General features: G+C 39.7%; 1 protein-coding gene across 13 annotated transcripts in view; it reads right to left on the bottom strand.

Annotated features, from left to right (window-relative positions):
* Positions 1-15,974, bottom strand: part of CDC42BPB (CDC42 binding protein kinase beta) — a 101,741-nt gene that overhangs the window by 62,930 nt on the left and 22,837 nt on the right. For 12 of the 13 annotated variants that reach the window (XR_012650665.1, XR_012650664.1, XM_075029780.1 and 9 more), the window contains exon 2: positions 8,872-8,963. The exons of the other annotated variant lie outside the window; for it this stretch is intronic. Coding sequence is in view for 10 of the 12 variants with exons in the window: in XM_075029780.1 (XP_074885881.1) it covers positions 8,872-8,963 (92 nt within the window). In the remaining 2 variants the exon portion in view is untranslated. The remainder of the gene's footprint in view (positions 1-8,871; positions 8,964-15,974) is intronic. 13 annotated transcript variants of the gene reach the window in all.

Genomic DNA, 15,974 nt, shown 5'->3' with positions numbered 1-15,974 from the left:
AAGAACCAATATAGCTAAAATAACATTTTTAGACTTTGGCAAGAGCTAGTATTTTGCTTCTTGAATTGTTTTATAGAATTATTTTGCTGTGTTTTGATCTTCAAAACCCACTTCATATTGACATTTAGGGCAGTAATTCACAAAGCCATCCTAGGCCAAGTACCGCCTTTCTTCATGCCCCGATGAAACCTACAGGGTGGGAATCTGAGCCAAATCAGCCTCTACAAACATGACAGAACTTCCCACCACTGTACTCTGCCCTTTGAGTGACATGATCAGCATTAGTAAGCAGCATCAAGTTACAAATTATCTTTTATGTAAATGATAAGAATGGCATAAGAAAGTGCAGAAATCATTTAAATGCAAGACTGGATTTCCAGAAAACAGTTAAGATAGTTAACAAAAAGACTTCTTGGAAACCATGCTGGCATTAATTTCAAAGCAAAGATAAAAAAGCTAAGTAGGACACTATTCATGCTCATGGTATGTTAAACTTACGTTGCAAGTAAAACTTATCCTCAAGGACTGGACTTTCAGGAATAAGGCGAAACACAAATGCAAAAAGTTCTCAGCTGAGAAGAGGAACACAGACAGGTGATAACCCTCATGCAAGCAGCTTGTAACAGCAGGTAGTTAAGACAAACACAACTCTGGAATTCATAGGCAGATACACACCACGAGAGATGGGTAAACATTACTGCCTTGTAGAAATACAAACTCACCGGAAACTCCACACACAGCCACACCTCAGAGAACTAAACTTTATCTGGAGCAGATGTCAAGGAGGGCTATTGAGATGATCAAGGAACTAAAGAGCCTCTCACACTACTGTGGGAATAGAAAAAGCTTTACTTGTTAAAAAAGAAAAAAAAGTGGATATGATTGCTGCCTACAAATAAAATTGAAAGGAAGGACATCAGTAATAAGGATGATAAAAGATCTGTTTACGCTAATGGACAATAAAATTACATGGATAAAATAGTGTAAAATTACCATGAATTAACCTTTGGCAGGAACTTGGAATGGTTCTAGACATTTGAGCAGAGATTTTAGACAAGCCTTTCAACCGGGAGAAGAGTTGAAATGTCATTTCAGATGTAAACAATTTATCCATAATGTCTTATTACCAGATTCATAATTGAATATTACAGCCATTTCCCTCAGTTAAAGCTTGTATATGCCACTTTTACTCTACTATTTCTGTCTCACGCTATTGATACCTTGGTCACTAGCTACTGAAAAAACACTGCAGGAACTGCTTTACCCTCCTGATACTTCGGATATGAAAAGTCTTTGATATATAGCTCATTAGTTAACAGTTTTAATACTGCATCTTTGAGGAAAAACTGGTCTGGACTGCTTTATCAGTTTTTTCATGTCTATTTTACATTTAAAACGAGCAACCAGAGTGTCTTTTTGTAGGGTTCATATGATTTTGCTTTGGGAATGTGCACTGTGGCATATTTTTGAACACACAGTGTGGATCTTCATGTTGTGCAAATAAGAAATCACTTAGAAGTGCCAGCCAGAAAGGTTCTGCAAAAGAAGAATAAAGGCCCCGAATAACACCTAAGCTCTTCCTCAGCAATCAGGGGACTGCAGAGACAAATGGCTGGTCTCGCAGCAGCACTACAATGAACTGTGTCTCTCCAGCTCCTTGCAACCTGCCTGTCACCATAGTAACTTGGTGCTGCCATACAAACAGACATGGAGCTGGGGAGGACGAAGATTGCAACCAGCTCTTTTGAAGCATTTTCAAAACAAAGCAGCTTCTTTCTTTGTCCATTTCCACAGCAGAAAATAGCTTGCTTTGGTATTTTTCTTGTGAAGACCACACTGTAGAAAAGCAAAGCTAATAAAATATTTCTTCTGCATCATATTCTGAATGCTCCGACTCTTTGAATAGCTGGATGAAAAGTGTCATATGTTGTGTGCGATACTTAGGAATTCAGTTCATCTACAATGTAGGAGGGTATAGTCCCTGCTGGGTACCTAATACCAATCATCAAAGCTTCTGAATAGGCGAGACAGCCTTAATTGCAGTCCATAGGCTCACTGTGCCCCAGGTTAATTTCTAGAAGTACATAAAAACATTAAACTCAGTACCCTACAGCTGCGGGAAAAGGCACAAACAGCTCTGCATCTCACTGCCAAGCACAACTGTCCACAGGAAGCTTAGGTTTTGCATATTCACTTTTGAGTCTCACTGCACCCTTAGCCAGTATATCTCTCATTAGGAACCACATAATTTATCAGAAACTGGTGGTACACAGGGGATCATCTTGTTCTCTCAACCATTATTTTTTGTCTTCTGGAAACACTTTTTTTTTTGTCTGTTGATTCCAGCTCAGACTCTGACTAAGCATCCTTAGTCGAGGTAACACATCCTATTGCTGAACACTACAGAGATCAAGTCTGTACACAACAGCATTTATATGAAAAGGTATTTCTAATCCATCCAGAGCAGTAATACTTAGGTGGGGCACATTAGGAGTTTTAGTTATTTTTGTGCTAAGCAAGACCAAGCAGTTCCACCCTTCCGCTGGAACCACAGTAAGCGTTGCTCATTCAAGAAATCCTTGCTAACAAACAAGGGAAGGAAAACAATTGTTTCAGTCCCATGCTGCCAAATTTCCAGGAGGTGTCAGCCACGTTATACAATCCAAGTTCTCAAACAAGGTACATCGTGACCCGGTTCTTCTTTCAACAACTGCTCTTCATTGAAATGCATTAATCTACAGCAGTGTGCCTAAATTGTCCTTTAAACAAAATGAGGAAAAGTGATCTTAAAGACTTACAAGTACATTACTAAGAGGTCAGATAAACCTTGCAGAAAAGCAAGCGCAAGTATTTAGAGCCAGACAGTCCCTATACCCAGGATCCTCCTCCCATCCCTCCCACCATACTGTGGCACTAGTACTCCCAGTTCCTTTGACATGCAGAGGCAAACACCAAGCACACAGAAGGCACTTCTTAGGCTGGCATAAGTTTCTCAGGCAAGCACAATCCCACCCAGCCAAGGTTCTCAGGACATTATTTCATTTCAAATAATGGTCCACAGTATTTCCAGATGGAAGGAATAGTCAGGCACTTGCAAACTTCACGCCACAGGTGGTTTGGGTTCTTTGTTTTGGTGTGGTTTTTTAAAGGTCTAAAAGCTGGAGGAGTTTTCCATTCCATGCTCATATTATTTAAATCTTCTCCTATAGAATGGGTATTTTCACTAGTTAACAAAAACCTTCACCATACACAACATACTCATTCTTGTCTACAAAGACAGACTTCTACATTAAATTTATTAATAGAAACCAGAATTAAGATTATAGAAAACCATTTTAGTTCTGATTTTATTTCAGGGGGATTTTTAATTATTATTAGTTTTATTCCTCATATAGGTTGCCGCCCTGTACACAAGCTATCTGCCTATCTGACCCACAAAAAAGAAAGACTGAAAGTAATATTGGGGCACTCATGAAAATGTTCCACCCAGCTGGGTGTATGCCCAGGCAAATACAATATAGACAGGGAAGAGTCAGGATAGTTTATCCTTCTTACAGCTAGCATTTCAAATTGTATGCTATTCTAAGTGTCATGCACTCAAAGAACATTTAAAACTTTTCTTCATAACTATGAAACTTCTGAAAATATTAAATTATGTTCTCAAGGCTGTAACTCCAGGAGTCAAGAGCCTTAAAAGTGGGTTCGCATGGCAAGGTTTTGGTAGCGGGGCGGGCTACAGGGGTGGCTTCTGTAAGAAGCTGCTAGAAGCTTCCCCTGTGTCTGACAGAGCCAATGCCAGCTGGCTCTGAGACAGACCCGCTGCTGGCCAAGGCCAAGCCCATCAGCGCTGGTGGTAGCGCCTTTGTGATAACACATTTAAGAAGGGGAAAAAAAAGCTGATGCGCAACAGAAACTGCAGCTGGAGAGAGCAGTGAGAACATGTGAGAGAAACAACCCTGCAGACCCCCAGGTCAGTGAAGAAGGAGGGGAGGAGATGCTCCAGGCACCGGAACACAGATTCCCCTGCAGCCCGTGGGGAAGACCATGGTGAGGCAGGCTGTCCCCCTGCAGCCCAGGCAGGTCCACGGTGGAGCGGATACCCACCTGCAGCCCGGGGAGGACCCCACACCAGAGCAGGTGGGTGCCCGAAGGAGGCTGTGACCCCGTGGGAAGCCCGCGCTGGAGCAGGCTCCTGGCAGGACCTGTGGCCCCGTGGAGAGAGAAGCCCATGGTAGAGCAGGTTTTCTGGCAGGACTTGTGACCCCGCAGGGGACCCATGCTGGAGCAGTCTGTGCCTGAAGGACTGCACCCCGTGGAAGGGACCCATGCTGGAGCAGTTCATGAGGAACTGCAGCCTGTGGGAAGGACCCACATTGGAGAATTTCATGGAGAGCTGTCTCCTGTGGGAGGAACGCCACGCTGGAGCAGGGGAAGAATGTGAGGAGTCCTGTCCCTGAGGAGGAAGGAGTGGCAGAGATAACATGTAATGAACTGACCCCAATCCCCATTCCCCGTCCCCCTGTGCTACTCAGGGGGAGGAGGCAGAGAATTGGGGAGTGAAGCTGTGCCCAGGAAGAAGGGATGGGTGGGGGAAGGTGTTTTTAAGATTTGGTTTTCTTTCTCTTTACCCTACTCTTATTTGATTGGTAATAAACTAAATAATTTCCCCAAGTCGAGTCTGTTTTGCCTGTGATGGTAATTGGTGAGTGATCTCTCCCTGTCCTTATCTCGACCCATGAGCCTTTTGTTATATTTTCTCTCCCCTGTCCAGCTTAGGAGGGGGAGTGATAGATGTGGCTTTGGTGGGCACCTGGCATCCAGCCAGGGTCAACCCACCAGAGTTGCTGTAAAGGATATTCAGACTTTCAGTTTACCCAGCATGCACAGTGGCTGTCTTAGTTTATGAGAAAAGGAGAACGGCGTGTTTTGGTAGGTGGCTAGAGAAGAAATCTCTATGTTCTGAGCTAGGCTATTTGTGTGCTAGCATAATAATGAGAACTTTAAGGAACATTTTTTTCTCTTGCTTTCTCAGATCTCCTGTCCTATGAGAACTTTCACGCAGGTGGGTTTGGATTACCAGTTAGGTTTTGTTCTCATATTGCTGGAGAAAGTGTAAAGAACCAGGCTGAGTTCTCCTGGTTTGAAAAGGAAAAAGAAAGAAAAAGGCACTGACATGCCAGTACAGATATGTACTGGTGGTTATATTAAGTTGCCTTACATTAGATACTGATTTTGCAGTTGTGTTCACAGGGACAAGCTCACATGTGGTCTCAATCCTCTCTCCAGTCAAAGACCATGTTTCCTTGGCTTACATGTTGTATGGCAAAAATTGACCACTGATCCTGACTAATAACTAATATCACATCTTTATTTTGTTTAAGGTATCTTTCTTCAAAAGCTACTGATTTACACAAAAGTTCTTTGGTAAGACTAAAGCCCTTGGCATTCTCCAAAAAGTCCAAAGTAGCTAAACTGGGAAGAATGGAATGTAGTTTTCATCCTTTTTGAAGTCTGCCTTGTTTAGCTGTTCAGCATTTAAACTACTTAATTCTAATAGGAGTATGTTTAGTTTAATTCTGATTCATTTCTTTATGCATTCTAACAAATATTTTATAGGTATTTTTAAAATGTATTTCTAGCAGATAGTTGTGTTTGGGTTGGTGTTTTTTAAATAAGAACTAATGAATACCTTTATAACCACTACAATCTCATCAACTAATTTCTAACATAGCTCCTATGTATGTGTGAACATACTATGGAAAAATTACAGCTCCTCCATTCAGTTTTCTCAAAGTTGCTTTATACCACTCAGATGCCAGAAGTCCCTCTCAAGAAACTAGATTTTATTTTCTTATTATGCAATGCCAACCTTTTATAATTACTATCTTATAATGCCTACAATATTTGGCAGTTATAGCAGTGTAGTATACACAACAGTCAAAGGATTCATTCATAAGCAAAAACCACGAAATATTCTCTGGCAAGTGGGATTAAAGTATAATGAACTTAAAATCAATCACTCCTGCATAATTTAAACTGATAAAAAAGTTTCAAGCTGCTACAACTATAAACTGAAACTTTTATAATTAAAAGATGAACAAGACAAGGTGATACTGACAGATAACTAACACCACTGACTTTGTGAGCACTCACAGCTCTAACAGAAGGATGAAATTCAGATACTTTCTCATTTCACTTCTGTGAAATTTCATTTCCACTGGGGGGGATGGGATGTACAAATTGCTTTAGTTAAGTTCCATGCTTTTCCAAATGAAAGAATATGTAAGACATTGCTGATTCAGGCACTCCAAACACTATTAATACAAGTTTCCACCCAGAATTTGTTTCTTTTATACACCTTAAGACTCTTGATCCAAAGCTAAGAAAGGTCATCCTAAATGCCCTAGCAAGCATGAAGTGAAGTCTCCTGAAGTTCATATAAATACTTCATCTGCTGTTGTACTGAGATTTCCAGTTGGTCAATCCCTTAAGTGGAGAAGAGCATCTTTTTGGAAAAGAACAGAGCAAGTACTATGGAAAACAGCCCTTCCTTAAAGTTACACTGTGTGAAGGAATTCCCAACACTGACTCCATCTGCGAGTCACTATAAAGGGTTCCCTTGACCTGAAAGCATTTTTGATAGCTATAGCATTCACAAGTCTTGCTCTGAAAAGATCCAGAAACCACTTCTAATCCCACAAAAAGACAAACTGCCAAAACACTAATCTAAAATTCTTTAGATATCAGTGGTCACAGCCACTATAGCAAGTAATTTGGCACAGCAAAACCAGAACAACAGATGAAAGCAGCCTGTGCTGTGCCTTCCCATCTATACTGTATGCAGTTCGGGAATTTTGCTTCAGACTGTATGTAGCCTAGTCTCCTGGACCAAACATGCTTTGAAGCTGTTAGGAGAGTCAAACCCAGTGATTGATTCTTATGTACTCCTTGGGGCCAGAAGCACATTTGGTGCACACCTGGAACAGAGGTTCTGGCTTAGCTTCCTCCAAAAGAAAGCCAGCTCATGCATAGCAAAATCATTCCACAGTAAGTGGGGGCAATCTCTTCAAAACCGTGCTACTGCTTTGAATTAAAACCCTAATGGAGAGATAGACAGTTACCTACTACTGTCTTGATTCTCTAGGCCTTTTATCTATTTATAAACCTCTTCGCTCAGACCTCTTTTGTGGACTTAATTTGTAGCTTTCAGCCCTTCCTTAGACTTATCTAATTTTCTCTCCCATTTCTGCTTCTTCCTGTCCAACTCTTTGTAGTAACTTTTCTCTCTAACAGCCATGTTCAAATAATACATGCCAGCTAAAATCAAACACTCAAGTGAAAGAACCAACTGATTTTCATGCAGTATTTCTACTACCCTAAGATAACAATTTCTTTTTGTAACAAATGTTGCAACTCATCAAGTTCAACATCCACTAGAAAGTGAACTTTTGTCTTACAGGTCAAGATGTTACTATTTATCTGGACATTTTATTTAAAATGCTCAAGTTCCTTCAGCAGCTATGCTCCCAATGATTACATGTGAACTACATGTTACCCATCACATCATTAGATGATGGCACAGATGAAAACACTTGAAACACTAATTTCTGTCTTAGGTGTCCACCTTCCTCCAAAGCAGTCTCTAAGGTAGCTTAAAATTATGTGGATATGAAGCTATTACTTCACGCACTACCAAGTGCATCTGAACACAGAAACCTCATTGCTTTCTGAACCTAGTTCAAGTAGGGTCCTGGCATTTTTCTAACTTAGTTTCTGGTCTGCCCCTGATACCTCTGTCCCACAATCAAACCCTATGAGAAAGAGTTTGACGTGTCCAAGGGCACACCATGCCTGGAAGGAGAGCCCTGCACAGCACACAGTCCTGCTCTCTGTGGAGAAAATGGGAGATGAAGATAAGGAAGCCTAGCCTTAGCCATTGGCAGCAGAAGTTGTAACAAAGTGCTAATGGGCTGAAGTGAGCCGCTAATGGCTGTCACTACATTTGACTTTAGTGTGGGACTACTTAGAAGAAGCTTCCTGAAAGAAATCTAAGGCGTTTTCTACTTACAGAAATTCTCTAGTTAATAAACTCTTTTGCTGACAGCTATGGCTTTAGTTACACATACTTAAATGCTGAAAGGGTTGTCTTTGAGGTTCTCCAGAAGTCTCAGGTATCCTATTCCTACTGGAGGGGACATACTCATGAATGCTTTTGCCAGTGGCAAGCCCTATAAGACTTCTGTGACTGGTGAGACTTTCATCAAGTATATTAAGAAGTAAAGCTTCAGTCCAGGGTCCTGGGACTGGCGAGTCCTCAAAACACAAGGCGTTCCTATCATCCCAGCATGATTCAACTTGCTGTCCAAAAAACAGATCCAGCAGCCTTTGATCTTCAAAGATGACAGGGAACAGCCTTTGAGGCAGCCAAATGCGTCTTTGTGCATTACCAGATTGCTACAGAGACAGGCAGATGGGTGGAGCAGCCTCCACGTTCCTACCATAGAAGCAGCCCAGTTCTGTGTTAAATTATAGCAGCACAGAAGAGTACATATGGCAAGTGGGAGAAGAGATCCCAAATTCAGCTGTGCAGCTGCTAGGTGGGACCACCCTGTTCATACACACATTGAAGAGACACTTGTTTTGCTACACTGAAGTCAGAATGAGCCAGTCACAGAAATGGCAGAACTGGACACTAAATATGCTGCTTCCAAGGGACCTTTCACTAGTACCTAGCTACATCCCACATTTGGTAGTATTTTAACACATCTGTGTGAATCTTTTGTCTTTAGGACAAGTACAGCTCAACTGTAGCAAGAAATCAGATGCACAGACGATGAAAGTTACATTACTACAACATTAAAAATCTCTTACCTCACCAAATGCACCTCTTCCAATCACTTTTATAATTTCAAAGTCATCTCGATGCAGTTGCATTTCCTTTACCAATTTTGTAAATGGTCTTGCTGTTTAAGAAAAAAAAGAATCAATTATGAAGAGAAATATTGTAAGCCAAAATAATCCATAAACCAGAGATCAAAAGTACTGGTTGCATAGCCAGTGCAATAATATTTTGTCAACTACTATTAGAACTATAGAAGTAAAAAATATTAATTACGCTATTTAATTAACACTTAGAATTTTTTAAAACATTCAATCCTATGATTGGTTCTGCCTTGCTGCCAGTGAGTAAAGAGCAAAGTAGTCTTTCAGAATGATTTCCCACCACCCCCTTTCTTTAGGGTTTTGTGAATCAGTGAAGGACCATATGAAAGGAAGAGAGCTGATTCCTTATTGGTAAACCCTAGAGAAAATCTGTCCTATCCTTCAGTCACTAGAATAATTCTCTTCCTAAGCAGAGTTCAGCTTTACTTTTTATTATTTCAGCTAGTACCAGCTAAAGCTTTAACAACTCACTCTCAAGAGATAGCTCTATCAACTCAATAGCAATGAAACCATTTTCTACAAGATCTGTGGCTAATTTAAGATTCTTTACTTTGAACTTTCTTTCCTGTTAAGCAACATTCACCACATCTCAATTAGACCAAGTATTGAAGGGTTGCAGCCTAAAAGATGTCCAGCAATTAACTAACCTACACTTACTTTATTGTCACGGTCCCACTGGATTCAAGATATTTCTCAAAATACCTGGTTGATAAAATTCCACTGTACCTGCAGATCCTATCAATTTTCTCCTCTCCAGTTCCCATTCAGAATATTTTATTTATTTCTAGCATATCACAGGATAAGGATTACTGTTTAGATAAAACATGTTACAATTCACTACTCTGATTATGAAGACCAAATCAATAAGGAAAAACAGCGGTGCAAGTTAAACTCCACAACAGCAAGTATGGTGTCTACAAAGCAGCAGCTTACACTTCTTACTAACCACAAAAAAGATTGCTCTTCTTCACCTCATCACAAACATCATCAGACTAAAGAGATTGAACTTTTTAAACACATGTATTTTTCCCATTTGCAACTGAACAAAACATCACAGAACTACTACTTGTAATTCAGCTCAGAATCCCGTTTTACCTCACCTTACGTTATGATTAAGCTAATGAGTTATAAGCCAAACAGAATTCCTGAAAGAGGGGTCACTGCTTGTTGATGTATTTCAGACACTAACACAAACAAAACCTTACAAACACACAGAAGATATGGAAGTCTGAACTGGAGATTACAGACTTCATACTAAGTCTAACCAAGAAAGCCTGAAAACCTCTCAGCAAAAATTCATATAACAACTAATAAATTGAAGAAATAGCTGTACTGAAGAATAGCCATGCTGCTTCTTTCTACTTAGGAGAGGTGTTATTGAAAAGGTTTTCCCCAAAGTAATACCCCTTTCACTGCAAGTTTCTTTTGTATCTGAAGTACAAAATGTAAGAATGAGACTCTACTAGATTTTCTGCTAGATTCCTCATTTCAGCTGGGCAGAGAACACCTACCATGTTCTGCCCCACCACAAGGCCACTGAGACTACCATCCCCAAACCCCAAATTGTTTCTAACAAACTCACCCAGCAACACCAACTCAAACCAGTTAGAGACCCATACTAGTCCAATCAGACACCTATACAACTAAATACCACTGCCGATGGCTGTGATATATATCCATTATTTTGCCAGGTTCTCTTGCCTTCTTTCCTTCCCATCAAATCAGGACAGACTGAGGAAACACAGCTACAGATAAGAGATAAATATGAAAGTTCTATTATCAAGTTATGGATCACTATGACAGAATGCAGGTCATTAGACTAATTTTGCAGAACACCAGCTTCTGTTATTAAAATTCAAGCAGAGGGGAAACAAAATCTAGTAATTTTACTTCTGGGGGATACTAATGAAATAATTTTATTTTTTTTTTAAAAGAAATAACCAATTTTAGCAATAATTTTGGTCAATAAACAGAATACAAAAATAATTGTTTTAAGTATTTATAAAAAACCCTGCTGCTGTAAACTGATCACAAGCAACTTTCAAAGCAGGAAGACGCAAACCTACGCAAGCTTAAGCTGTCTTGTACACTTAATAAAATCAGCCTTGTTTCTTACATTTTTCTTGTTTTGTCAACTGGTGACAAAATATTTTATTATTTTGTCTACAGTTTTCCTTGGTTTGAAGTGTATCAAACTTCACCTCGCTAAAATTGGGATTCAGTTTAGAAATGCATTAAGTTGTATTAAAGCGAGTGAATCCAATTAGTTTTCTATTTTAAAAGACAATAAATATTATGTATCAAGCAGAGCATGTACTTAAATTTGAGTAAACAGAAGAAACAGTGTCTGCAGAGAAAGGCATTAATGCTATATTTCTAGGAATTGTACCCTTCAGGAAGGAAGGGTTAGCAGACCTCATTCTCTTTACCACTATTTCAGCCGGAAAACTGCAAGAGTCCTAGATTGGTCCTGCTTTTTTGAACTCAATTGGTCAACTGAAGTAGTACATATTAAAATGAATTAGTTTAATACATGTAAATGAAAAAAAGTATTCCCTCCTAAAAGGAAGTTACTATTTTTACAAGCTATTTGTGCACTTAACTCATGTTGGCTTTTAGTATTTAGCAGGTGTGTTGGTGTTCAGAACCACTGCAGCTTCAGTGGTCTCTCTCTTGGAAAGCTAAGCATCAAACATGAATATTTGAATGTACAGAAAAACTTTAAATTGGATAGGACTTCCACTGAAATGCAAAAATTCGAGTCTTTGTCAAGGTATCCAAGATTCCTTAAAAGTAAATACAATTTGAAAATAAAACCTAATATCCACAGAATCTCATCATCACAGAGACTGCAGCAGAGGTTACGCAGCAGATCAGAGCTCACGTAGCAGATCAGAGCGAGCTCAGAGGAGGCAACACACCATTAATTCATTTAAACTGATATTCACCTTATTGGCATTTTTGGAGTAGAACCTTGTTTACACCAGGATCTGACCTGCTGCTTTTAAGCACTGGATTGCACAATTTTTACCTCTTAGTAAGTTAAATCAAAAAATATTTCCAATTTGCTTTCCTGCTCCCCCCTCAGGAGGTTGCTGTTCCTCAACACTCTCATATCCAGATCAGTAGCATGTACAGAACTGGCACAACTGAGTGAGCAGAAACTTGCACCGAAAAGCATCAGAGAGCTGTGTTCACTGTGCTTGCCAGAATGATGCCAAGTGATATACCCACCACTACGTAACTGGTAAAAAACTCCAGCTTCTCCTTTTACATATCACTATTTTACAAATAGGGAACTCAAAGCAAACTTCTCACCATATAGTGGAATGGATAATTACACTTTACTCTTTAGTTTTGATCCCAATATTGAAAGCAGGACTTAGGGAGTTGATTTAATACTTAATGAAAGTATTTCATCCTGGCAAACAGAAGCATTAGCTGTACTGGGGGTTGTGTTGGCAGTGATTACTGAATTTTGTTATATATACACTGTCGTCAGGGTAACATTAGCTGAGAGTAATTGCAAGAGTTTGTTTATTCGTGACTATGAGGCTGTAATCATAATTTGGGATAGGCCTTCTATGTGGAATATATTTGTATGCATCACTGCCTTTTCTCTCAAGCTGATTTTGCATTATTATACTTACACTTGTTTGGAAGAAGGGTATTCTCCATAAGGCCACACAAGAAAAAAAAAAACTCAACTAATTTTAAGGAGCCAAGAAATGCATGCTCTCAAGAGTATAATACAAAACAGTAACAGTCGATGTTTTGATCAATATTCATAACAGGAAGTGAAATGCCAGCATTTATTTCTTCATTGAAAACCAGGTTATGTATCAAAGACATAATTCTCTACCCACAAACAAGTTCTATTCCGATCATATTCTCCTCTTCCCCTGATAGATGGGACTAGGATATTTTGTTTGCACAAAAAGAAAACATCAATTTGAATAATTTGAAAACATAATTTGAAGCACAGCCATACGTAAATAGGTTTGTGATTTAGGTTTGTAAGTTGGTGCATCTACACTGAAGTCAATTAGTATTGTGCCACCTGATAAAAGATATTTGAAGACTGTTTCGGAATGACTAAAAGGTGCAGGAAATGCCAGCGGACATAATCTGACTCATCAGATCAGGCACTCTGCACTGCTACCCCAGGAATGGGCACATGCTGGCCTCTGTCAAGGTCAGAAGCATATGTCAAACTTGCTCTCATTTCCAAAAGCAGGTCAGGGAAGGATGGTAGTATTGTCAACATCACCCTCAAAAAAATCATAGGACAACTTTTCCCAAGCTAGAATGTGGTTAAAAATGAGAAGTGTTGAGGTATGTTTGGGATTTTTACTTTCTGTTCAGATTCTGAACCATTCAATTTATGTCAATAGTATACTATCTGGAATCACAAAAGCTAGCACCTTTATCTTACAGTGGAAAAAAGACTACCCGCTGGGATTATGATATCTACTGCTTCAGTGGTGGAGCTACCCAACGGCTCTAATTTGAGGACTCCTGAGAATTTTGTCAGGCAGTGCAAGTTTCCAGAAATTCAGAGTCATAAAAATCACTGAGTCAAAGCTGCCAAATGTTCAAGAACATCTGATGTTTTGTATCATTGGCAGCTTCAAGTTTTAAATAAATGTCACAACTGCAGGAAAATAATATACAGGTTTACAGGTCTCTCTCAACAATTCAAGTTGAAAGGGACCTCAGGAGGTCTCTAGTCCAACCTCCTCCTCAAATCACAGTCAATGTTGATTTCAGACCAGGTTACTCAGAGTTTTGCCTGGTCAGGTCTTAAAAACTTCCAAGGATGGAGACTCCATGGCCTCTCTGGACAACCTATTCATATACTGGACTGCCCTGCACCAGATAGCTTCACAGTTCGGAACTGATCGTGTAAGTGATTTGGGGTTTAAGTCATTATATAACATGATGATAACATTCAGGTATATCTACCCAGAAAGTATGTCCAAACTGTCTGGTCATACAGAAATTCATCTGCCACCACGCTGCCTTTATCTACTCATCCCCTTTACAAAACATTGTGGTAGGAAACTATGCAAATTGCAAAATATTAATGTCAGGGAAACAACAAAATGACGCAGATAATTGTCTGTGGAGCCATACTCCCACCAGGCAGATGCAATATTTTATTTAAGATGTTTTCTTTGGAGGAAGAACATGAAAGAGCAGCAAGTTTTACCATTTCCCTCAACCATTCCCCTTAACTTACATTCTAGAAATCAAGTAACTTGTTTGCCCTTTGTGCACCCTTTTCAAAGAAACAGCATTCCTGTGATATTGCTACTAAAACAGTAGGCTGACAGGTTTAACAAGTTAGTGCTTGTATACATGTCTTGGGAGATACCCACACCCAGGTAGCCCCAACCTGCTTACTAGAGTGATAAATACCAGTTACAACCCACACTTGAGTTTTAAAGAAGTACAATCCTCTTGCAACCTGATTGTGAAATTTTCCCTGTATTTTAGAAATGTAAATTTTTGTTAATCCTTCCATCCTTTGTTGACTCCAGTCTTAATTTTTCCAGTATAAATTTTGCCAATAGATCCTTGCCTCCCTTTTCCTGTGCTGGCCTGTTTCCTCTTACTGTCTACCCCTGTGAATGTTTTTTTTCAGTCTGGTTTCCTAAGGAAGTAAGGTATGTGTGATCATACTGTTTGGCAGTCTGAGTTCATTCCTCCTGCCTGCTACCTTTTGATCCCAGTAAAGACCCTTAATATCCCCTTTACAAAATGTCACTGAAGTTGTCCAAAGATACCAAGTTGCTACAAGTTTTATAAAAAAAAAAAAATGGCAGTGAATAGGACAGCCACCCACAGTATCATCTCCACTAAGGGAAAGGCTGCAGCAGGAATAGAGCAATCACCTGCTTAACTGGACAACCAGCACATACTAAGGTGCAAAGCAGACATATCTTGCTGTCCATAGTCATGGAAGGACAGTAGACCAATACCAACACAGAAGAGGGAAGAAAAGAAGCATACAGCAGAAAAGGGAAGGTATTACAGTGGGAAGGGCAGGAGTTTATTTCACTGAGCCTCGTAAAGGAGGCAGATCCCAGTTCTGCAAGAAGCCAAACTTCACCAAGTTCTGCTGTTTACAAGCAAAAGGTGACACGTTCTGTGTTCTCCGACACATTTTCTGCTGGGCCTTTGACTTCTGCCATGCCCTCCCTCCCGTTTTTATAACATACATACACACAGTTCACTTACTCTGCCTCCTGCTCAATGATCCGATTCTTCATCATTCATCAACATCCACTAGACAATAAATTCAGTGGTGCAAGACTTTGATTATCATTAAAATGACACAAGCTCCACTGGGTAAAAACCCGAGAAGCACACCTGGTTACCTTTTGCAAAGTGCTTACAGCCCTTGCAGAACAGCCTCTTGATACGGGGACACTGCTTCACACACTGTCAGAGTCCCCGGTCCACCTAGCCAGTGCCTGCCTAGTTAGTACGTCCCAATTTTAAGATGTTCTCATCTAACAGTATTTATCTGAACTGAAATGCCAGCAGAAATAGATATATACACTAATACAACACCAAGAAAGTCTGAATCTTCTTGAGGCTGATTGCCAGCATTTTTCAAGAAAGTGGTAACTATTATTAAATTAAATATTGTATTGTGATACTTAATCTAGTATACAAATTATTTAAAGAAACCTCAAACTTTTCTGAAGCAGCAGCACACAAAGATAGCCACTTGCAGCCATGATTATGGATTTTGCTTCAATTTATGAAAGCCTTCTGACATATGCAAAATAGAGTGCCTGACCACTTTCAATCAGATACCTTGCTGGTATGAGTTTGGACAAGATTTGGATTAGATAATTACATGCGAAATCCTCAAAGGTTTTAAAGGATAAAACCGTCATTACTTTTAGGCATAAACCAAGACTGAGTGCTCATAGCTTCTCCATTTTACTCCATGAGCATCTTTATCAGTTACAGAAAAACTGATCCTGGCATTTAGAATTTGTGTGCTAGTTTGAGAT

The sequence above is a fragment of the Buteo buteo genome, chromosome 6 (assembly GCF_964188355.1).
Source record: "Buteo buteo chromosome 6, bButBut1.hap1.1, whole genome shotgun sequence".
Taxonomy (NCBI): domain Eukaryota; kingdom Metazoa; phylum Chordata; class Aves; order Accipitriformes; family Accipitridae; genus Buteo; species Buteo buteo.
Note: the sequence above shows the minus strand (reverse complement) of the source record. Positions and strands in the feature narration are given on the sequence as shown.